At 40.1% G+C, this 24,330-nt stretch overlaps 1 protein-coding gene across 2 annotated transcripts in view; it reads right to left on the bottom strand.

Annotated features, from left to right (window-relative positions):
• FGD6 (FYVE, RhoGEF and PH domain containing 6) overlaps window positions 1–24,330 on the bottom strand; it is a 73,957-nt gene that overhangs the window by 32,751 nt on the left and 16,876 nt on the right. For both annotated transcript variants that reach the window (XM_063322779.1, XM_063322780.1), the window contains exons 3-5: window positions 11,275–11,422; window positions 7,606–7,673; window positions 7,483–7,513 (exon numbers count right to left, since the gene is read on the bottom strand). In XM_063322779.1, coding sequence (XP_063178849.1) covers window positions 7,483–7,513; window positions 7,606–7,673; window positions 11,275–11,422 — 247 coding nt within the window. The remainder of the gene's footprint in view (window positions 1–7,482; window positions 7,514–7,605; window positions 7,674–11,274; window positions 11,423–24,330) is intronic.

The following is a 24,330-nucleotide window of genomic DNA, read 5'->3' as shown; positions in this document are numbered from 1 at the left end:
CTGCCTTTGAAAATCTGTAGGGTTCTCAGGTTAGGAAAAAAAAAAAAAGAAAAAAAAAATTAAGCCCCCTCTTTCCCCCTCCCCAGGTCTACTACTATAGGTCTTACTAGCTACCTCATCAGTCCAGCATCTGGCACTATTTAGGGTCTCTTAAACTTAAGTCTCAACTTTCCCCTGCCCTCTCTCCTCATTACATCAGCTCTGGGCAGCGTAAGCTCCAGACACGCTTTCTTGCTTTGTGACCCTCTGGGTCAGCAAGGCTGTGACTGGGCAGAGTTATGACAAGAAACTGAAAGGAGATACAGGGCGATGGCTGTGATGGGGGAAGGCTGAGAACTAAATGCAAGGGAGTTAAAAAACAGATGGCGTTATTCATATGGAAATGTTCTGTTTTACATCCTCTGTGCAGGCTAGTGACACATGGGTTAACTACCAGCTGCATCTTATGGGTTTTCCTGACCCTAGGGCATTGCTTAACACTGAAATGATACATGGAATTACAATGGCAAAAGCTCAAATGAGGCATTCTGGAGAGCTTCATGCAAAATGCATCATCATATTATGACAATATTCTCCCCCCCCATCAAATGCACACACAGTATACTGTATGTACTTGGCCATGGGATGAAACAAGAACTTTACTTGCACGATGAAAAGAAAAGCAGTTTTGTCTGTAGCATGATCAACAACCCAGGCTTTTCCCTGACCAAACAATAAAAGGAGAGCAGGGAGCCAGGTTTAAGCACCAGTAGATAAGACAGGAATGTCATTTGTAGTTAAGAGCATTTATTTAACTTCTAGATAGAGCATTCAAAGAGTCTGCAGGATGTTTTCCAAATACAGATTTGGTTTTTCGACTAGCTTGATCCAAAGTCCATCAGCTTCATCAGACTTTGGATCACACCATGGAAGAGTCTATCATTAAAAAAGCCAACCAAAATTTTGTTTCATCACCCTCTCTGTCCCCCTTCACAACTGAGTAAACTGAGGAAGCCCTGCAGAGAGGAAACGCAGGGAAGAAAGATAACGTGAAGCTTTCAAATGAAAGCTTCAGCCTGTTAAACAACAAAAGAGCTGAACTTACATGCCTTTTTTTTCTTTTTCTTGTTTTTTTTTTTAATTATCAAGTCTTCACTACTGAAGCAGTACAATGCATTTGTCACCGTAATCATATTAAGATTTATTTTTAACCTGGCAGTGGGTGTGAAGTAACTGTCATGCCAAGTTCATCTTGAGATAAACTTAAGAGTTGAAGGCAAAGGGCACATGCCTGAGGAGTAGGGGTAGGAAAAGTCAAACAAATGTAACAAGGTTAGAGTTAACAGTGTTTACACTTGAAGGTACTGGCCTTCTGAGAAAGTCATTTCTTATCCAAAAGCACAAAACATAGAATAGGTCTGGTTTAATTACCAAATGTAAAATACGTTAACTTAAAAAGTTTCACTCCAAAGGCTGGAAGGTATTCAGACAAGGACAACTTTTTATACAAGTAGGTGAATGACTTAAAAGTTAGAAACTGCAGTAACAGTCATTTAACACACCAGAACCTAATTCCTTCTAAAACTAAATCCATTTACTGCTAAATAAAAACAGAATTGCTGTTGTTAATAATATATGCATTGCTCTGATATCTACATAGCTAGAATAAGTGATTTGTATTACACGCATATTTAGCATATAGTACTATGTAACACTGCTGAAGAACAGTCCTTTCATCAGTCTTTTCATCATCATCATCATTTCAAAGACAATCACCTGCGTTGTCCTAGAAATTATTCTGTTTGAAGCAATGCAGCAATCCATTACAGTGAATTTTAGAGAGAGGGATTTTCTAAGTAAAAATGAGCATTTCAAATATTACAATCTTGCTCATTAAAAAAAAAAAAAAAAACCAAACAAAAAACCCAAAAAAACAACTTGCCATGCTTTGGAATTAATGTGCTTATTTCACCAAAAAACACTATTTCCAACTCTAGATGAAAGTTTCATACGCTGCATGACAGAAAACAAAAGATTATGTTAGTTATACTGAATCATCCCTGCTTCATATCAGGATAATTTTCTTTTCAGAAGGGGGGAGGCCATTGTGCACTTTCTCAAGTGCTGGTTTACAGCTTCTAGTTCTACATTATATTCTGGCCCAACAATAATCTTCTGATACCACTTTTTACTGCTTTGGCAAAAGCAATTGTCCTCACGCAGCTACTTTAAGAGGCCGGCACTCATCACCATCCCTGGAAAACACGTTCTTTCCAAACCAGAAACAGTCTTAGTTTATTCTCTACTAAGACAGCAATCCACTGTCTACTTGTCCATATGAAAATCTAGTTTCGGCAGTTTTAAAGGCTTCCGAGTACATATTGTCACTGAATTACTGCCTGATGAAACATTCCCAGCTTGAAAATGTTTTGGGAATTTTATTTATTCTATTAGTATACACTCCCCCTAGGGCTGTGCAGCTTTTAATCAACATTTGAGGAAGATACCACCATTGCTGCTTTTGTTTCCTCCCACCCCTCCTTCAACGCAGCTTCCTTAAATAAGCGAAGGGCTGTGATATCTGAAATAATTCTAACCCTGTTGTGAATCATCTGCGACCAGCCCACGCACTTCCCCTCTGCAAAGGCCCTGACTCACGATCCCTCTCAGTTCTTTCCACCGGAGGATTCCCAGCACGCCGCGAAGCGACCTGCCCGCCTCCATCTAAGCAGCGAAGGAACAAGGTTTAGTTGGAAACCAAAATAGGTACTTGACCAGACTAAACCCTCGCTCAGCTGCTGACTGAGTTAAATGTAACTTCAGGTATCTAATAACTGAAAGAAGATCATTTCAATTGGTTGAAATTAAAGCTTCTTGTAAACTTAGCTGGAATAGAAAGAACTACATGATCTAAACGTGGTCACGTATTTTATTCCTAAGGCTTCAACCAATATTCATCTTGGATCGGCTCTCTTAGAACATACCATCAGCAAAGCAAAAATAAGCCATAATCCCTTCCGCTGAGGTACAACTCCCAGCTAAATACACCTGCAGATAGCTCAAATATCAGTTTAAGGGAAAAAATATGTTTGCGCTTGGACGCTTTTCAAGGAACACACAGACACACATCCTACAGAGGGGGAGGAGGGAAGGGGAGGAAGTTTCACGCTCTGGGGAACAGCCAGGCGGCTATATGTGACAAACTGTAAACACGACTGCCAGGAATACGTCTACAGAAGATTTCACAAATATATTATTTAAAATATAAATAGGCAGTCTTAACTAGAGTTAGATTACTATCCATAAACTGTTAAGTTAAACTATAGCAATGATAGTTAGTGAAGACTATGAGTAAGTGTGGATCGTGACATTTTCCAAACATATGAGATGGCTTCTGGAAAACTGTCAAGTAGTTCCACACCTTTTTTCTCAGGCAGTAAAATCATTTATAAGTCTTTAACAATGTAAGATAGTTAATTTTTTACAATAATCAATGATTTGATTGTGGCATATTCCCATAATGTTATTTCAAGGAATAGGCTGGGTAATAGAACAATGTTTCCTTCCAAACCAAAACTATTTCATTAGCCTTCTTAATAAGATGACTACAGCTGCAATTCATTGTCAAATGCCTCAATCAGCAATTCTAAAGCACTTCATAGACTAAAAATTTATCAACTTATTCATCTCAGACTGGTCAAATATTGAGGTTTTACAGTTGGAGAAAAAGGAGTTGGAGGCTGAAAGAATTTTTCCCAGCCAAACAGTAGATCAGTTGTAAACCATGACCAGAGGTCAAGACTTCCTTTGCTCCAAAACCCAAAGCTAATTTATTTCTCAATATGCATATTACATTCTTTTCCCAAATCTACTGTGAATTATTTTTCTTAATATTTGGCTCAATATACAAAAAGTCTAAGTCTTTATAGATATATAAAATTATATAGTTTTTACATATATTTTGCAATTTCTGTTGAAAACGGAAACATATTAAATTAGAATTTCTTACTCTTGTAAGCATCTCTGGAAGGACACACAATAGAAAAAAGTAAGATATTTGACCTCTTATCTGCCTTCTCCAATAAAAGGATGACCTTGTGGCTGTAGAAAAGTTAGAAGTGCCTCCTGACAACCTCCTACTCGCTTTCAGAGTCCTAATAAGGGCATAACAGGAGTCTAAGTTAGACAGGCAGATATAAAAGCTCAGGCCAAAGCCCACAGGCTTAAGCTTTTCTTTGGTCACACAGCACAAAGTTATACACTGAGCCTTGCACTGGAAGGAGCCATCCCAAAAAGCATGTTCCTCTGATGGACCAGAAGTTTCACTGTCCATATTGTAGCATCAGGGGGAAAATGAAATGAAAATGGATGGGAGAACAGAAAGAGTGGTGGGTTTTGGCAAAAGAACAACATTCAGAACAAAAGAAAAGACAGCAAATAAGCCAGGCAGGTTACCCTTACAGCACCAGGGTGTTGCTGAGGAGGTCCTCTCACTTGTGCAAAGCAAACCATTTCCAAAGAATCCCACAACAATGAAGTACAAATGGCACCAATCCTGCCTTACTCGCTTTCCAGGAACACCAGGTGTTTTTTGGGCACAGAGCATCTCAGACAGCAGTGACAAGCTTGTTTCTCTTCTATCACTTATGTTTTACATCCAGTTCACACGTTCCTTCTTTTTTTCCTGCAAGTGCCCTTAGGGAAGAACCAGCACTTCTCGCATTTTCTCATCCCTTGTTTACCTCCTGGAGGCCATGCATGAACCATCTCACAAAGATGCATACAGATGGGCTGCTTTGATATAACCCTCTTTGTTTTCAGGAGTTTCTAACAGCATTTTAAGGGAATTTGGTCCTCTAAAAGAGCATTATGATAGTTATGGAAATGCAGAGAATTCAAGATTACATCTAATGTTTGATTCTCCCCTCAAGCAACCCAATTCTCCCAAGTATGTTTGAGAGCATCAGTGTGCAATGCCAGTTAAGCCCCTTATCTCGGTTATGACCAACTTATTTCGTACTACAGAAGTGTCCCCAAGTGTTTATCATTTTCTAGAGAACTTTTGTAGTCTGTCTTCAACAGAAGCAGCCAGGTGTACTTATGAAGTGCAACAGCGTCCAAACAGGCCGGCACCCTGGTATCTTGGAAGAGTTGCTCCACCTAACTTGACTTTGTCAATATAAAAGAAAAAAATGCTACAAAAATTTCAGTGGTACTTGTAGCCAGTTTGCAATCACATTCCCACCTTCTCAACTGCTTTAGACTCCACTTCAAATACTCTAGGCAGTAGCAACTTAGAAACCTTTTTCTTACACCAACAGTCCAGTTCCCTGGCTGTACTAAGAGCCATGAGCTGCATTAACTGGCATCGGTAAGGCAGACCGAGGAGAATACTATTAATTTCAGATCACCACTACTGGAATTAGTCACTAGATTTTGAGTATTTACTCTTTGGAAAACCACTAATACGTGGTTCAGAAGGTATAACAGAGCCTCCCCTGACCAGCCAAATCTTTACTATGGGTAAAACAGCCCAGCCTGGGGAGAATTTAAGTTTTAATTCCAGAAATCTGTCAGAGGTTGCTTGATTGGCAGTTAGTAATCCTGACACTGAAGTTAGTAAGCCAAAGTGGCTTAGTGCACATGAAATCAAAAGGATATTTTTAACAATGTTTAGCTATTATCCACAAGAAATATGGATATGATTATTAATCATATTATTATGATTAAATAAACACATTTAATAACATCTGTGATGAACATACACAAATCCTCAGGCATACCACTCCATGGAAATAAAAAATAAAATACATTTCTGCAACCTTTCTCAGGTATGGCAGTTTTATTTCATGAAGAATGCACGCACACACAGGGCCTCAAAACTGGCGCGTGCTCTGACAAGGACACTCACCAAGGTTCACGCTGCAGGCCAATGGACAGGTTGAGGGCAAAGTACTTCCTCGACTGCTAGCCTAGCATCCTCTCTGTTAGACCAGGCTGAATACATGTTGATTGTTATTGCTAGCCAACAAAAACATTTCTAATGGTTTTTATTTGGCAGCTAGAAACTCTCATACTTACATGAATAGAGTTGTGAGTTATGCATTAAAACAAAGCAAAACGCATCCTACAGCATGCACATTTACACTGTCCAGACGACCTTAAATTTACCCCAGGAACTTCCTAAACTCCCTATTATTTTCCCTCTGTCATTCTTCCTCTGCTTGCCTGCATCCTCCTCACCAACAGCCTTTTCTTCCAGTACTGTGCATGTTACCAGAACTGGTACACTGAAAAGCAAAGACACCTTTAAGATGTAAATTATATATGCCTGAAAAATATGATACATAAAAATTATATGACTTAAAACTTGTCTATACTCATTAGGACAACTCTCTTCCTTTTAACCGGTATTTAAGCTTGAGTTGTATAGAAGAAACCATGTTGAATATAAATTATATATTGGCTGCAACTGCCTGACCCAGCTTTTAAAAACCAAGCTTGAACAGAATAAGAAAATCAATTACTAAAATGGAAGGCAATAGAGGAATTAGCAAATGGTGTGGTAAGTTTTTTGTTTCCCGAAAGATCTCCGCATTACAGGACTGTATACATCCATCTATAAGAGCCTTTGTTCCCCGTCTCACAGAACATGCTTCTCAAGAGACCGAGATAGACCAACGCATCTGTTTGCAATATAACCACTTCTATTGCCCAAGGAAAAAAAAAAAATCACTAAGCTTGTACTTCATAGAGTGACAAAATGGTACAAACACATATCAGTTAAAAGTCGATGGAAAACACATAAAACAGAGCTAGAGAAAGCTAAATTCTTCATTAATTTACTATTACCGCCTTCTACACAGCATGTTTTACAGATGACTGGTCTGCATAAACATGGATCAAATACTTAACCCTTGCTGTGGACAACACATTGCACATACTACAATCACAGCTGTTATCAGAAAGCAAGCATCTGTCAAAGAACCGAGGCCCAAAAAACATGCTGCCATGGTGATGGATGCACCATTAGAGCTAATTAGTCAGATTACCTAAAGAACATGTATTTTTATGTTTCATTCACATGTTCATTATGTTTCATACCTTTCTAAAGGTAAATTTTTCCTGCCTCCCCCTGCTACTTTAAAAGCTATTCTAACCAAAGATTTTATTTTGGTTGCTATGGTACATGCTGGCTTATAAATACGATGCTGATTAACATAAATGGATACATATTCCATTTCCAATATTCAAGCAATACCCCCACTCAGCTGGAAGACTGCATACATTAATTAACGAGATGCAGAAGGAACGACCAAAACATTCATCCATTATATAAAATCTGAAACTTTAAACTTCTGCTTAATTAGATTGATTTTTACATTTTGAATAAGTAGACACAGCAGAAAAAAGTCACATTCACTACAATAAAGCCTAAACATAGAACTTTAACAGATTAAACAAATAGAAGAGGAAGCCGCTTTTTTTTTTTTTGATACTTACAATGTGTAAGAGCTTTAGCACATCCACAAACCTATCAGAAAAGCAGGAAAAAGCAAATAGTTACATTTTAATTGCCCAATTAAAATAAACTGAGTAGCTGTTAAGTTTAGCATTGACACTTACACTTTCTCTGAGCTCATGATCTCCTTGGCAATATGGTAAACCTTTGTCTTCTTTCCAGCTGCCTTACTCTGCAAATAAAATTATATGTTATACTAGGCACCTACAAAAACTGTCATAAAAGTAATTTCAGGCTAGTAGTTCCTCAAATTCGATGTAATTATTCTATAGTTATTTCTAATAAAAACGTTTTATATTGCTTTTTAATCTCCTGGCTTTGAAATCTTCTGGCTTTTCAGGATCTGTGAGAAAATCAATTTAGCTTGTAGCTGGAAACAACAACGTTAGTTAAGAGTAGTTTTTCTAACATCATCAGCCTTTCTATTTAATTATTACAGGAAGCACTGATGCTTATAAAAAATGAAGCCCTAGCAAGTGACAACTATTGGTTAGTAAAAGTAGTAAAGTACAGATAATATTTGATTACTATTCATTTTTTTTCTGATTAATAGAGCAGCAGTAATATTTGCAGTAAACTCAAATGGGTTTCAGGAACATCTTAAAATACATGTTTTCTTTACTGAAAAAGAAGACAAAAGGAGAAAAATATCACACTAAAGAGAAAAAGTCAGCTTCTGGCCATCTACTAAAGGAGTCACTGAAAAACACAGCAACTGTACTGCAAAGCTGTAGATGCATGAGCCTTGTTGTCTACCCAAAACACTGTGGAGATGACAATGTTTTTTATGTGCACACATTTGACTTCCAAAAAATCAATGCTACTGTTCAACATCAGATAGAAGGAACAGGTATAGCAAAGAAAAAAGGGGGTGTCAGGATACAAATGTGTTTTTCTACACAGCGTAACTCCCATGTATAATTTCCCTCAGATAAAACACCTTTCTCCATAACAGCTCTCATGGTTTGCCATATGCTCCTCTGCTGCCAGCTGTCACCACATCTATTAGATATTCAGGCTTTCACTTCAATGGGCTGCAAAGAAAGAGCGTGGATGAGGAGCTCTGAAACATCACAGGGGAGACAACACAGTGCGATGGAAGTGCTGGGGAGGCTGTTATGAGTACGGTAGCATAATACAGGCATTGAACAGTTTATCTAGAAAAGCAGATATCGGCGGCACTGCACACATGAACCGTTGCTTCGTAAGCACTAGCGTTGCAACATTCATCTGGAGTTTTAGGTCTTCTCTGAACCTATAAACAAGTCTCAAGTGCTGGAAATCAAACCATGGAACTGATAATATTGTTATATTCCAAATAAAAAAGATATCTAGATTAATTTTTTTCATTTGAATTTAATTGACACAGTGCTTAATTACTAAATTAAAATTAATTTATAAATTTAATAATTTGGTGTTACATGACGTATCTGCAAAATGCATTATTTATTTCATATGCTACATGGATATCTTCATACAGAGCTGGCATTTTACTTCTAAAATTAAACTTATTTATAAAAAAACACTTAGATCTACCCAGTGAGGGTCAATTGGATTCAGGCAAGATTGTAACACCCATTCTCAGGCCCCGATGCCTTTTTAGCATGCACAGCTGACACGCTCCCCTACAAGACTGAATTCACAAGTAACTCGATTATGCAGAGCAAGGTATCTGCCATCACTTGTAGATGTGACACTTGCAAATGAGACGAAAATTAGTATTTTGAGAACAAGATGCTAACACTAAACAATTACAAAACGAAATACCACAGTCTGTTTTCAAGCCCATTTGAAAGACTTTTCACATACCAGCTGGCACTGAAAAGGCCACGTTGCATTTGCTCAGCCAAAGACACCCTGGGCCTAAGAGAGTCTCTAATGGGCGAACTGAAGGGATACAAATCCGGCTCTGAGGCACGGCATTGGGAAGGAACCTTGTAGCTCCTCTAATGGATGAAAAGCATCAAAACAGCCACATGCTTGTGGGAAGGAAAAATAAAAACAAGCCCAGCTGATGACGGACGCAGAGACTGCTTCATTCTCCTCTGCAGCTGCTCTCCCTGTTAGGAAGTTGGCTGTTAATCCCCAGCTGCCAGCCGCACGTGCCATGGGCGGCTGAAGCAAGCCGACGAGCAGATGCTTCACAGCAAGCGCTGAATTACTCCATGAAACCTGCCTGAGAAGCTTGTAATGGGAACACTTTCCTGTAAAACTCCGTCCTGAGAGGTTGAGGGCATTTCTAGAGGCACACAAGTTAGCTTCCATACAGGTACAGTCCTGCTTAGTTTCACAGGAACAAGCTTTTCCCTCAGCTCCCTTTCCTTCCCCAATTTATTCTTCTCAGAATCATAGAATGGTTTGGGTTGGAAGGGACCTTAAAGATCCATCTAGTTCCAACCCCCCTGCCCTGGGCAGGGACATCTCCCACTAGACCAGGCTGCTCAAAGCCCCATCCAGCCTGGCCTTGAACACTTCCAGGGATGGGGCATCCACAGCTTCTCTGGGCAACTTGTTCTGGTGTCTCACCACCCTCATAGTAAATAATTTCTTCCTAGAAGATTCAGTTAAACGATATTCAGGTCTGACACATCATCACCAAGCCTTCTCTTCCATCACTAAAAAGTCTCATTGCCTTTGTTGTTTGGTTTTGTTTTTTTTAATTATTATTCATTTTTAAGGAAAGGAAACAAATATAACTACCATCAAAGGAAACAGAGGTGCTAGGACTGCTGCTGAGGAGAGGTACCAGTCTATGGGCAGAGGCTGGTGTCAGGGCATCCAGGACTGAGGATAAAGTGGGTGTCCCCAAGGGGAGGGATGGAACCCCCAGAACTTCATTTAATTCTAAGCAGGTAGCACTGTCTTCCTGCTCCTCATACAAAGAAGAAATAAGATTAAAATAGGGGAAATCATTACAAGCTGGCACTCACAGAAGCTAGCAGAAGGTCAGACCTCAACCACAACAGTCAAGTGTGACTTACACCCTCCAAGGGCCATAGAGGTGGCTCTGCAACCCTCCAACGACAGGTCTCGTGTGCGTACACCAATAGTCTCTCCACAGCACCAAAGGAGTGAATTAAGGAACTTAAATGCTGAAAGGCAGGTTGAGCCCTTTGTGTTTCATGCCATTGAAAAGGAAGAACCAAAAACCCGTTGAGTCATCTGTCCCCTGTGTGCCAAGCAGTGATTTGTCAGGTTACTATGCAGAACGTGCAAACGCAAGAAAGCTGTCTGCACAGAAATTGTTACCGGGACACAGCCTTTGCTGCATGGCTGAGACCTCCAAAACAGGACCATCCAGGCAAAAATACAGCTTCCAAGAGATTTTTTTCAGAAGGACCTTCTCAGACCTTGCAACCTTCACCTGGCACCTTTCCTCGAGCTTCACCAAGGCGGACAAATCAAAAGTTGATTTTAAATGTTCAGTGCACAAGAAACATTGTGCACTCTAGGATCTGTGAGGCATAGACAGCCTCATTAAAAGGTATTTACAAGTCTCAAAACTGAAGATCTCTAACCACGTATCTGTGGACGTAACTCTATTAGAGGGGCATGGTCGACAGGTCTACAGCTCCACGACTCAGTGAAAGATTAACATAAACATATTAAATTAAAATTTCAGGAAAAAAATCCACTAAACAATATGAACAATGAAAAGAAATATATAAAGCTATGTTGACTCAATGCTTTTTATTTGAAAATATCCAAGAGGTTGCAATGTACAAAATAGTGCAAGAGTGAGGAATATCTTCAGAAGATAAAAATAAAGATACCTGTTTATCTTCTTGAGGATCAGGCTCCCCTTTGCTGGAATCAGAATTTGTGTCATCATCTTCATCAGAACTGTTCATGATATCTTCTTCATCTGACTGAAGATCTCCTATTACCACGTTAGGATGATTGTGGTGGTCTTCTAAGGACCTAAAATTAAAATATGTATAGTCAATAAACTTATCATACTGTATTTATGTAAAGAGTTTTCTGTTTTACACCACAATAAATGATCTACTTGGTATCAGAAACATTGAAAACAGTAGTGGGTAATCTGAAGATGAGGATGACAGTGGAAGGCTTTTCCACAGTGGACTCGTAACTCTCCAATGTTTTATCTGTGCTGGTATTGATACAACGCTCACTGACAGCAAGCAAAAGCCACAGTATCTTTGAAGTATTTATGTTATTCTTGTCCCTCAGAGTGTGCCTGACAGCAACATTTGATAAATCTATTCCCTTATTGCTATGCACGTATATGGTGCAACATTTGTACTGTGTACCAGAAGGATAAAGAAGGATCATAACTGATTTGCTCTCCTCTATCTCACAGCATCAGGAGTTGTTCCAGATATGGTACTCAGACTGGAGCCTTCTGTCTGAAATTTTAGATGCATGTATATACACAGGGTTTTTTCTCAATGCGTACACTAAACAACTGCATCAGGCAAACACTGCATCAGGAACATAGTATAACTGTTCTGTCCAATAATTCCTCTTAAAAACAAGAAAGCAGAACCTTTTGTGATTAAAAACTCCCATCCCCCAGGGATAGACACCTTCGAGGTAGCTGTCAAAGCTATAAAATATAACCTTGTTTTCCTGCTGTACAATGATTACAGAGGTCTCTTTTCATTAGCTTTAGCTGTATTTGCAATACAGAAATTGCATGAGACAGGCACACAACCTTCTTCCTCTAAACAGCCTTGACAACTTCAGTAGAGATTTAAGAAATGCAATTCTAGAAGAAAATCAAAAAGGAGGTAGGGAAAGATAAAGAAGAAAACAGAGAGAAGAGGAAACGGAGCCTGAAGTTTTGGTAAAGTTACATAAAACCACAGCAAATCCCTGGGCTCCTACTTTTAATCCTTAAAAATATCTGATAATTGCCAATTACAGTAAAGCTGTGTCTAAATTCACATAACCTGTGTTCAAGGTCTACTAAAAGATGCTGAGATGCCTCAGGCTTATTGTGATATGAGCCACAAGTGATTAGCTGCCCTACAAACCAAAAAGCAAATCCAGAAACCCTTGCCCCCAAGCTGTTGCAGCCAGCAGAGAGCTCACTGCGCTGCTCAACACCTCATTTTGTGCAGCCAACATCTGTCAGGGCTACACACTTCTCCATACAGCTGCCCTCTGCCTCCCGACGCAAGGGATGGTTACGACTGATCTTTTCCTAACTTTGAATCCCAAGAACGCAGGGATGGAGGGCAAGTCTTCAGACTCACCACCTCCAAATGTGATAGTTACCGGAAAGAAAACCTGTCAGCGTGGATCCTATGGGAGGTGGCTGCTGATAACGTGAACAGCAGATGTAAGGAATACTTAGCTGTGTGAGGATGCTCTGGCAGCCACAGCAAGGTGATGATTATTCAGTGCTCAAGGCAGAGTTAAAAAAAAAAAACAACAAAACACCACCAATGAAACAACACACAAATGCTGATCACAAAACAGAAATATATTTAGAGATAAAGACAAGATAAGTTGGCCGGCAAACAGACTTTGGTCAGTCACGAAGACATAGAAAAGATTAAAATAGCTTGGTTCTATTAAGACAACACAGGAAGGACTCAGGAAACACCCAAGCAGTTACTGTCTCCCAGAACTGAATGGGGTGGGGGGAGGAAGGAGATTACAAGCTCATCACCAAGTTCAACGAAACCTGGAGCCACCACTGCAGCACCCAGTGTACAGAGAGATAAGCCATGATTTCAGTTTGGTAATTATCAACTTCACACGGAAAGAGAGTGGCCACCAGGGAGACGAGCACGGAGGACAGCGGCGCATTGAGTACACCAGCGAGGGTTCCCATGGAGCCTCCACCAGCTTCAGGAAGGCAAAAAAAACAGGTTTTCACTGGATCTTCCCCTGGAACCTCACTGGCAGGACATTAAGACTTCTGTAGTTACTTGTTAACTTCTTAACTCCTTGCCTAGTCTATCTAACTCAGTGTCAAATGACCTGTTGGCCTGAGAATGTTTATTTTAGCAGATGCCATCTCATATCATTTTATGTTATCGATGATAAACATCTTTATTACATCTGTAGCAGTACATGAGGTAGATATTCCCCCACTTTAGCCAAAACCTGCAACAGAAATAACTACCGCTATTCCTTATTTTACTATGTTACTCGCAGTTTTACCATCCACATCTGTCACTGAATCTACATCTGATACGGGGTATTTTTATTCCCCATTGCAAAATGTATTAAGCGCTTTATCTCTAACCACACTGGAATTCACTTTTTAGTCCCTTATTCATTACTTTTGTTAATGGACATTTTATTGCCCTTTTTCTTATCCTTAATATTTGTTTTAATTGCTGCTTTAATTTCCTTTAACGAAGATTACTTCCCATCAAGAAAACATTTTCACACCTGGGAAATCACAGTTCTTTTGCCTAAGCGTATTCTACAGGATGCCTACTCCCAGATTTTGCTATCGTTTTCCATTTAAACTATTCAGGCAACTGTGCCAAGACTTAAAAGTTTTAGAAAACCTGCCCTTTTTGAAGTCAGAGAAGCATATTTCTAGGTAAGGCTGTATTCTGCTGGCACAAAAGTAACCCCGTTACCGCTGAAGGATGAAGATCAAACTAGCTGGCCTGCACTGGGTGAAGGATTTTCTAAATGAAAGATCGGCTTATGTAAGAGAAAGTTTCAGTAAAATTAGGATGTTTAGTAAGTGTCCACAAATGAGAGCCACTCACTGCACACTTTTTTTTTTTCTTCTTGTGAATCACAACGTTTAAGCAGCAAGCTCCTTTTCTAGCCTTTGTAGTGCATAAGGACCTACTATTGGTGTAAAGGAAATCATGAGAGCTGAGAGAACTATCTGCCAAATCTGGCCTGCAGTATCTGCCCCATCACTCAAAGCACCTCAGTGCGATCCCTACATGTCTTCATCCTGTATTTGCTCAGCTCACAGCCTAACACAGCCCTCAGGTTCTTCCACCTGATACATTTTATTGAGGGGTTTTTTTGGTGGTGTTTTTTTTAAAAAAAAAAAAAATAAAATTCTTCTTTCTTTGTTTTTTAAAGCAAAAACCGCAGTGGGTGATTAGATGATTAAAAATCAAAAGTCAGTTCCCACCCAGCCATTTTCCAGGATCCGACAAGTCGCCAGTTCAGGGACAGGATGCACTACTGTAGCCATGGGCAGATGTACTCCTGGTGCTATCTGTGGCTGTGCCCTCTTCTTCAGAGAAGATGGTGACAAAGTCACTGTGTTGATCTGCCTTTATCAGCCATGTGCTGGAAAACATGTGAGACTCCTTGTACCTTATGCCTTAACCTTTCATCATAAACACTATGGTGTTACTGTCGAAACAGAAAGAAGTTTTGTATTTACTGATTACTCTTTCTGTACTTTTACCTCGGAAGTCATCTCTAACACAAGTGTATATATAGTTCTCTTAAAGGTATCTCTGGATGAAGTGAAATCCCTTGCAGCCTTTAAATGAGTTTGGAAATAGTAGTAAATACTTAAATAAACAGAATCTTTTCTACTACATATCAATTCCCCTTTTCCAAACTACCACAGGCCTGCAGTAGTGGTTATTTTTAAGCAGCTCTTCTGATAGGTATTTTGGGGATACTGTGAACTATCTCTATCTTGTTCCCTCTTCATCACGATTCTTTGTCCTACCCACAGCGCTACCGAGAGAAACTTCTGCATTATCAGTCATGTGAAACACCATCACTGCCAACTCAACGTGCTGCCCACTGAGTAAGAATATCTTGCCGTATCTTGTGAGCAAGTTGTCTAAATATAGATGTGGGGCTTTTTTATTTGACACATAAAATGAAAGGATCGTTAGTTTGCCTCGGAATGAACAGTTTATGGGATGAAGCATATACATTGTGCTGTATTTTCCTAATGCGATAGTAAAAAACTAACGAAACAAAACACACCAGTCCTAGTCAGGCATACAGCAAGATCAACTGTCAAAACTTAAGAACTGCCATCAAGCTATTGCAGCCAGAAAAATAAATCCCAAACAGCATAAAACCCTCTTATTGTCTTCAAAAGATGAACAAGACTAGTTCAGAGTAGCTTATTTGTATTATTATAGAAGCTTCAAATAAGGCTGAGGCTTCATTTTCAGGCACTGCTGATTTAGACACTGCACAGGACACTATAGCCTGAAGTCACAATTAACATTTCAGTCTCAGTTCCCAATTCATTTAGAAGGCAATTAGTATTTTAAGCTTGACTGAGATGATTCAGAGATTCTCTGCCATGGACTGCCCCAACATTAAGTAATTTATACTATATTGGAATTACTTCAAGTGTTAGCATTGCCGTAACTACTAAAAAGCAAGTTTCCACAGGTCCAAAGTAGTTGTTAAAATAGATTCATCCACTGAACCTGCTGCTTTACACACATTTCCTTGTGATCATCATTATTTTTAGATGTTTTTTCTACTTCCAGCAAGTAATCAAAAATATATAGGACTGCCAAATGAACAGAACCTTGCATACAACCCTCTGCTAAATTCTTCTTTTCTCATCCTTTCATTATTTTAAAAGGAGTGTCCACTCTACTCGGCTTTTTGTAGGAGCATCTCAGCATCTTTATCGTTCTTCTAGCTCTTCCTCCAGTATTTCATTGCATTTTTGTGGGTATTTCTGTTTGTTTGTTAATTTTTTAAGAAAGCCTTCAACATACAGGCAAAATTACACAAACTAAAGTTCCTACTCAACTACAAAATACACACCAAAACATCAGAGAGCAAATAAGCATATCCTACTATAACGTTTCATCTCAAACCCCTTTTGTATCATTACAGCATTTCAGAACCCTTTCACAGCTGCTTGCATCTAACTTTCCTCCAGCGAGGTAACTATTGGTGGCTCATCCATTTTCAGATTTTAATATCACCAGTCCCTGCAATCAATTTCAATAATTAAGGCATGTTCGGCTGCCTTTTTTTTTTTTTTTTTTTTTTTTTTTAAAGACCTAAAAGCACACCATCTCTCTGCAGAGGCAACAGCTGATAAGGCTGTTATATATTTTCATAGTGCCTCATAATTGTAGTAGCTGTAGGAAAGGCAGCAAGCCTCACTGATCGAATCCCTCAATGGATCCTAGCTGTATGCTTCTGGGAAATTCCAAGGATAAAAGACTTAAAAGACTAAAGGAAAAAAGAAAAGAAAAAAAACTTCTTGGCATCTTTTCTGTTAGGTCCTATCTAAATTCAGAATCTCTCTTTTGAGGAACAAAGAAGGGCTGTAAATATAGAAATAAAGTTAAGATCCTGAGCAATTTAAGAAGCAATTATCTGATTTGGGTGCTCAAGACAACAGAAGATGCTCTTAGAAAGCCAAAGCAAAAGTGAAATTATTGCTTGGTTAATAATAGCTTGATTTTGTTTAGTGTACTTCCTTTTGCTTTAATTTAATACTTTTTATTTAAGACAGTTCAATGTCTTCAGCATGCATTTATTTATTTACTGCAGGTTTTTGGAAAAAAGGAAATCAGTTCTAGAAAGCAAGCATACTTGTCAAAGCACAAAGATAATAATGAATGCTAACCAAGATCACTAGGGAGCTCCTATGGAAGTTTTAAGAAAATATATGATGGCATTACTGATCAGCAAGATTAATAAAGGCATCAGTTATTGTACTTTTTGGATGAGGTACTTTTTGCTGCAATACCTCAGCTCTACAACCATCCCCAAGAAGCCAACATGCCCACATTTCCTTTCACAAACCGGTCTGAAAAGCATAAAGATGAACCTCATATCACTCCAGATGCACCTGGACCCTAACCCATCATATTCACCTCATTATTTAAACTTCAGATTCTCTGAACAACGCTGACTGTCCATCATTATAGCTAAAAAATTCCCTCCCTCATCGTCCTCTTCATGTCCCCCTGCTTTTCATTTCTCCTTCATGCATACCGGACCATTAAGCAGTAAATGAGGATGAAATGCAGCCTGGACCAGGTGGCTTACGTATCTGAGTTATTCCTACGGCATCAGTCACCTCTCTGGTTTAATGACAGATGCACAGATGGAAAGAGCTGAAGCTGAGATCACGTCTCTCCTCTCTAGGTGCAGTGGGAGAACAGCTGGTGGATACCAGAGCCTGTGGCTCTCGCGGTGCTGGCTTGGCTGCCAGTGCTGGGGACTGGTTGCCTTATTGCAGCCAAGCTGCTTGGGCTTCAACTTCTCTGCCAAAAATGGTGCTTTTTCACAGCTAGAGAGGGAGATAGCAAGGTGTCCTCTCAAACAGGATTTTACACGATAGCAGTAAAGTTATGCCATTCTTCTGCAGTGACAACTCAATGATTTTAGTAAGTTCTTTGTGTTATTAGTCCTAATAACAACAAAAAAGGCAAGAGACCAGGAGTTTTTATTGGTCTGATGCTGAGGAACACAACAGGCAGTTAATCTCAATCTCCCTTTTATTTATATTTTTAAGACCACCTGAGCAGATCACGCCTGTGATATTCATGAGTTCCTTTTGTGAGCTACCCTTCCGTAGGTGACGTGTCTGAGGAACGACACAGACCTCTACAACAGTCTTTTTAAAAAAAGTACCACAAAACAAGAGGCAAACAAACTAGACCAGTGAATCCACGATTATTTGCGTCACTTATAACTATTGTGCTATATTCTCTCTGGGCACTTTAAGGATACAATTACAAACACAAACACTCCTCAAGAATCACAGCTAGAAAACAGAAACGACCCACATCCAGCTGAGCAACTCCAGTGGAAAATGGTTTGCGCACATCAGGTTACTTTTTTGAATTGCAATTTAAAGACTTCAAGCATTCCAACTGAATTATTTTAAGCAATATTGTATGCAGTGTATGCATGCATAAGCATCTATGTATTTTTTAGGAAGTCAGGACCCTTGATGTCAAAAGAGAAGCTCAAGGCCATCGATTTAAAATGGATTTTGGTTCAGAGCCACTTGTACTTCGAAAGGTGTCTGCTGCCTGCCGGGCGAAGGGCTGGCTGCAGAGACAGCCCAGGTGGGAACGCTGGGAGTTTGCTCCTGCCAAGAGAAACTCCAAGAACGATCCTCTTTGTCCCGGTCTTTACCTCTGGCGTTCCCTGCTCACACCTGGTTTTTCTGGGCAAGGAGGATATCACAAACACTGCCGAGAGCTGCCACCACATTTAGCCTGTTAGATCATGCCACTGGCAGCTCCCTCCATACTTGGCTGAGCATGTTGCAAACTGCAGCACCTGACTTGCTGGAACCGAGTTATCCAAGTCTTTGCAGCCAGCAGCATCTAGTTCACTATTTGTTATCCTCAGGCCAAGACAGCACTTATTTCTTTCCTCAACAGGAAGAAAAAAATAAATCTGACTCATGCTCGAAGCAAAAAAATAAGCAAGGCATTTGTCATATGTGTTTCATACTTGAATCAATGTTGTGTCTTTTCTTCTTTCAAGCAATCCATTCCGTCCGTCACGTTATTTCAGGCATACTATGATCAGTACAGTTGTGAGCATACTTCATTGCACAATGTCCTGGTTTGAGTGACACAGGACTAGTTTCTAGTCTAATGCTTGGGAAAACGGCACTTTTAGAAGACTCTAGTGTCTGAATTTTTGGAAATACTTACTTTATAGCCAGCTAGGCTATGTGGGATTCAAGGTCTCAATGTTTTCGAGTTAGCCAGGTGTGGGGACAAGGAGAAGCAAGACCTGGGCACTTGACCCAAAATGGCCAACAGGATTATGTCATACCATGAACATCCCATTCGATATAAATTAGAAAGTTTGCTACGAAGTTCTCTCTCCTCCTCTGATGGCTGTGGTCCAAAGAACTCCTTGCCCCCGTGCCAGACCCCTGAGCCCTTCCTTTCCTCCCAAAGCCGTAGCGCTCACAGTGTCCGACACTTGCTGTCCACTGCTGGGAGTGCACAGCTTCTACTGATAGAATGGGCTGAGTATAATCCTTGTGTGTTTTATATTGGTATTGGGATCAGTATTGGTTCTTTAGTGTTATTAATGTTAATTATTTAGTCTTATCCTATTAAAGCTGTTGATATTTCAGCCCTCAGGTTTCCTTATTTTTTCCCCTGTTTCCCTTCCCAGGTGGGGTGGGGTCCTTGGGTGATAGATTATTGTCTAAATAATCTAAAAATTAGATTATTGTCTAAATGACAACAAATTTTTGTGGGTTACTCAAACCATAACACAAAATTTTAAAAAGCAAAAAGAAACAGGAAAAAAAAAAAAAGGTGCAAACAGCTCTCAGATTATCGCCATATTTAGCTGCGATTTGAAAAAAGGAGCTCCCGCGGCCAGAGGCGCCCAAGGAAGGCTCTCGCCGCAGGCAGCCTCCCGTGCTCACAGGAGCAACCTTCTGCGAGACCATTTGTTGACAATTCCTCAATCCCTTGGAAAGTTCAACATAAACACACACACATGCTTCAGATGTTTCCACACTCGCTATAGAAAAGCCACAGTTTAAAAAGAAAAAAAAAGTCTCAGTTTTTCTTCGAGAAAACTGGTGCCCACAATGGGCCAGTTCAGCTCCAGAGCAGCGTGGCACGGCCGCTCTCGTGACAAGCAGGAGAGACGGTGGCATCGCTGGGACGGCGCCAGCAACGGTGAGTGCCAAAAGGACGTTATGCCCACGTAGCAGAATATAGTCCAAGAGGATACAGGGAAACAGGCCTGAGCATTGGTTCTGGAAAGTGAAACGCTGTGGCAAAGCCCAGGGATTTAAACCATTGCCTAGAGACTCGAACGAGGAAAGTAGTTGCTGCATCAATTCTTCCCATCTCCACCCAAAGCTGTGAGGAATTACCTCCCTCCCAGGGTAGGTAAAGCGGGAAGTCTTTGCAAAATTTACAGCTTTTTGCCTTCCCTTACTAATTCTCGTTTCCAGCCCTACTTCATAGGGAGAGGTGCACATCAACAGTGCTCACAGCCAAGACTTTTGGAAAAAAACTCCTGGCATGGGAGTGAAAACAAACAATATAAAAAAGGACCACCAAAATACAGTGCTTATTTACAGTCAGGACCTGCTGTTCTAACTTCTCTCAATTCACAAAGCAGACCCTAGTGGGAAAACGTTTACTGGGAAAGGACAGCAGGATCAGAAGAAAAATAACACTTTCCAGTCACATAAAAAAAGAAAAACCAACAACAACAACTCCAGCACATACTGAATAGACTTCTAGAAAACTATAACAAAAATGTGACAAAAATCTCAAATCAAATGCATCAAATAGGAAAGGGAAAACTTAGACCAAGCGAGAATCAAATCTCCCATTAATACCCATTTCAAACAAAATTGTCATGGTAGCCCTGGCAAAGTAAAGACATTCTAATGTTCAACTGCTTCAGCTCCACTAAAATCAAAGTTAATGCAAGGCCCTAAATATCTTCTATATTGACGGATCATTATTTTTATGTTTTTGGTGACTTTATCCCTGAAATCAGGGCTGTAATACCTCACTTCAATGGTTCGTTCAGTTGCTCGTTCAATTTCGAAATAATACACAATCTGTTGCACTCCATCTTTTACACGTCAGATACCAAGAAGATGAGAAAAGAAAGCCAAGTAGCAGAGTACTCAAAAGGTAGTCACCTAGATTTAAAAAAAACATGGAGTGACTTAAACACAAAACTGTCTGCATGCACAGGAGCTGATGCAGTTTCCTGGGCAGTCTGCCGAAAAAGAGAGGTTGAAATAGTTTCGTTGAAACCAACACTCAATAGCTTTCAAGACTGGACTTATGCTCTCTCTTCCTCTAATCTTTTGCGCAGATTAGAAGAATGGGATTTTGACACTTCTAAACTTCTCATCTCAAAATCAATACAGAACATCTGACCCCCAGGAACATCGCTGCGGGGGGAAAAAACCCAAAACAGAAAAATCAGCTGAACTCTGCACCGTTGAAATCACCAAGTCATAAGGCTCAAGTTGTAGCTATCAAAATGGCAATTTTGATAAAAACTCCTTTTATTTATTTACATGCATCTTAAGAGAATTTTTTTATTCCACTTCTGCTTGAGTGGAGCAGTTTTTCATAAGCACAAAGATATTTTAAGGAAAAATTAAAACTTACGTAAACTTAATATTTTCAACAGAAACTTCTTGTATTCTAGCATCTAAAATAAAGCCTGCATTCCTTAACCTAAATTTTGCCTAGTGCATTGAAACAACATATCTGCATAGTTTTGTAAGTCTATTCATTAAAACATCTTTAACTGGGTCAAATATAAATGTTGGGTAAATAAGGCGTATTAATATCACTGTTGGCATTTAAATAAAATTGTAATTAATATTTTGGTTGCTTTCTTTCCAACATTTATTTTATGCCCCTCAAAAATCTTACTGTTTTACCTATACGATTACATTAGACCTTGCTGCAGTTAAAATATCACCATAACCAGAGTACTACAGAGCTTCGCAAGCACATTTCCTGAGCCAACGCTGAAAATAACCCACAGGAAAAGGCTGTTGTTGAGCATATAAATGGGTCTTTCATCAATCCTCATGTCACATTTGACTCTCCACTCTACATCTGAGGTACGCTCTGGAGCTACATTTCTTTAACCTGCAATTTATACCACGGTTGGCAACCAGAGACGGAGCGCACGTGTTGGAGGCCAGTATCAGGTGACAAACACGCAATGCTAAGTGAGCTTCCCCCATCTAAAGGAAAAGGAAATACATATAAAGAATGCTGAAATTAGGAAAAAAACAGACGTGGAATAAAAGAGGAAAGAAAAAGATAAAGCGTTGGAGATTGACTGAAGAAAGTGCGTGACACCCGAGTTCCTGTTGTCCATAAACAGGGGGGTTAGGAAGCAGGCGAAAGGACACAGGGTTTTTAACGCGCTGCTTTGCTTACTTCAGGCTCCCCCCATCACACCGAGCCGCCCTTCGGCTAAAGGCGAGAGGCGACATGTCGAGCTGAGGCAACGTCACTGGGAGGAAGGACGAGGACATCCTTGTATTGTACCGGGGGATCGATGGGAATAGCATAGTTAGGGCATTTTCGCCATCTGCTGTGAGCACTTCTTTGGTGGGAAATGAAGGATAGAGCAGTTTATTGCTTGGCTTGTTGCACTGACCCTCAAAACGTCTCTTTTAATGCATACGGACTTCATGTGCTCCAAGGTTAACATGATGTAATTTTCTAGATTGCGCCAAGACGATGACAAAAGTAACCACCAAACCTTTCGCAGAGCAACAGAGGGGTTCACCCAGCAGCTGGGCAACGTACCCACCAGTGCCTGCCTCATCACCACCATCAGCTTTGTCCCCCTCATACTCACAAACACACCCGGCCCCAGCTACACGCAGTAAAAAGATAATGTCAAGAACTTAAACCACATTTGTTTTTATGTGGCACTTGTAATACCTTCCGATAAATTCTAAGCGTTTCATTATTGCACCTCCAACTCCGTCAAAAGTTTCCCTGTGTGCTGTGGCGGTATCAACCTGCTTCATCCATCTCTTTCTTTTACCAAAATCAATAGGGATTCCTCCCCCCTTGAAAAGAGGGAGGAAAGAAATGCCAAAGACAAAAATTCTCTTTCATGACCATCTCTGAGATCTTCACGATTGTTTTTCTTTCAGAAGACCTTTCCAACCTTTTCAAGACTGGATTGTGTACTAGAATAATGGACTTGGTATTGGAATTCTCTAACTCCTTTCTCTCCTTCATTGGAGAGGGAGAACATCACTCAGAATCTTTCCCCAACATCAAAACAGATTAAATGAACACATCTCAAACACATTTGCAAAAGCGTGTGTCAAGATTCTTTCAAAGCAAGAAAGTTCCTATTTGGTCTGATTAAAAACAAAACAAAACAAAGGGATCAGCATATTTCTCCCAGATTACTTTAGAAGATTTAAGTATTTCTGTTTTCCCAGAGTGCATGTCTTCTTCTTACAATATATGCATTTTATCTCAAGTTGTATAGTAGACTAAACTATAAAGCTGTATGACCGAAAGCCACCCCAACACTAAGGAAAAGTCATTTGCTTCCTGGAAAAGCAGACCATGGAGACACTGACTTGCATAAAGACTCTTGGCAAGGAAAGAAAAAAAAATAAAATCCCCAAACGCACCATATGCTTTCCTGAGGAAAAAAAAAAATTCACTGCAAGTCTTTCATGTAGTTTCACTACCACCCTAGTAGTATACAATAATTAACTTGACACTAGAAAATAGTCTGAATAATTCCAGACCCAAGGTCACTTATTTGAGTAACCCTCAGGAAAGAGAAGGAGCTCCGAGAGTGGTGTGCAGCCCCAGGATGAGGGTCCCACCATCTGCATACACCCAATTCCTTCCCAGTCCTTGTGTCAGAACATCGTTATTCCCAAGCAACGGTGCTCCCAACATTTCCATTTCTCACCAATTTGGACCCTGATTAGACACCCCATAGCCCATAAAATAGCAAAATGCGAGAAATCAGCAAGACATCACATTCCTCATGTCCGGTAGCCAAGAATTGCTTTGTCCATTCCCCGCTCCCAAGCGGCAGAGCCGGGGACTGCCAGATCAGCTTTGCATTCAGCCTGGCGGGGGACAGGAAGCGGAGATCCCAGCCATCTGACTCACTCTCTACTGACAAGCCCTCGGAGTTGGCAGAAGCCTACCAGCTGCATAACATGTACGTGAGAAAGCGAGGGGGAAAGAAAAAGGCAGGCTCAAGGAAGCAGAATACAAGAAGCAAGCCAGTGATAACACATGACTGAAGATAACGAAGCCTGATAGGAAACCTAAATAGCATATTATCAAAGCTCTTCCATTAAAACCTGAGGTGCAACTGCAGAGAAAGAATTTATCATCTAACGAAGGAAGGGCAGAAGCCAGCTAGAAGCACAGGGGGAG

The sequence above is a fragment of the Chroicocephalus ridibundus genome, chromosome 1 (genome assembly GCF_963924245.1).
Source record: "Chroicocephalus ridibundus chromosome 1, bChrRid1.1, whole genome shotgun sequence".
Lineage (NCBI taxonomy): Eukaryota > Metazoa > Chordata > Aves > Charadriiformes > Laridae > Chroicocephalus > Chroicocephalus ridibundus.
This window is presented reverse-complemented; position numbering and strand designations above follow the sequence as displayed.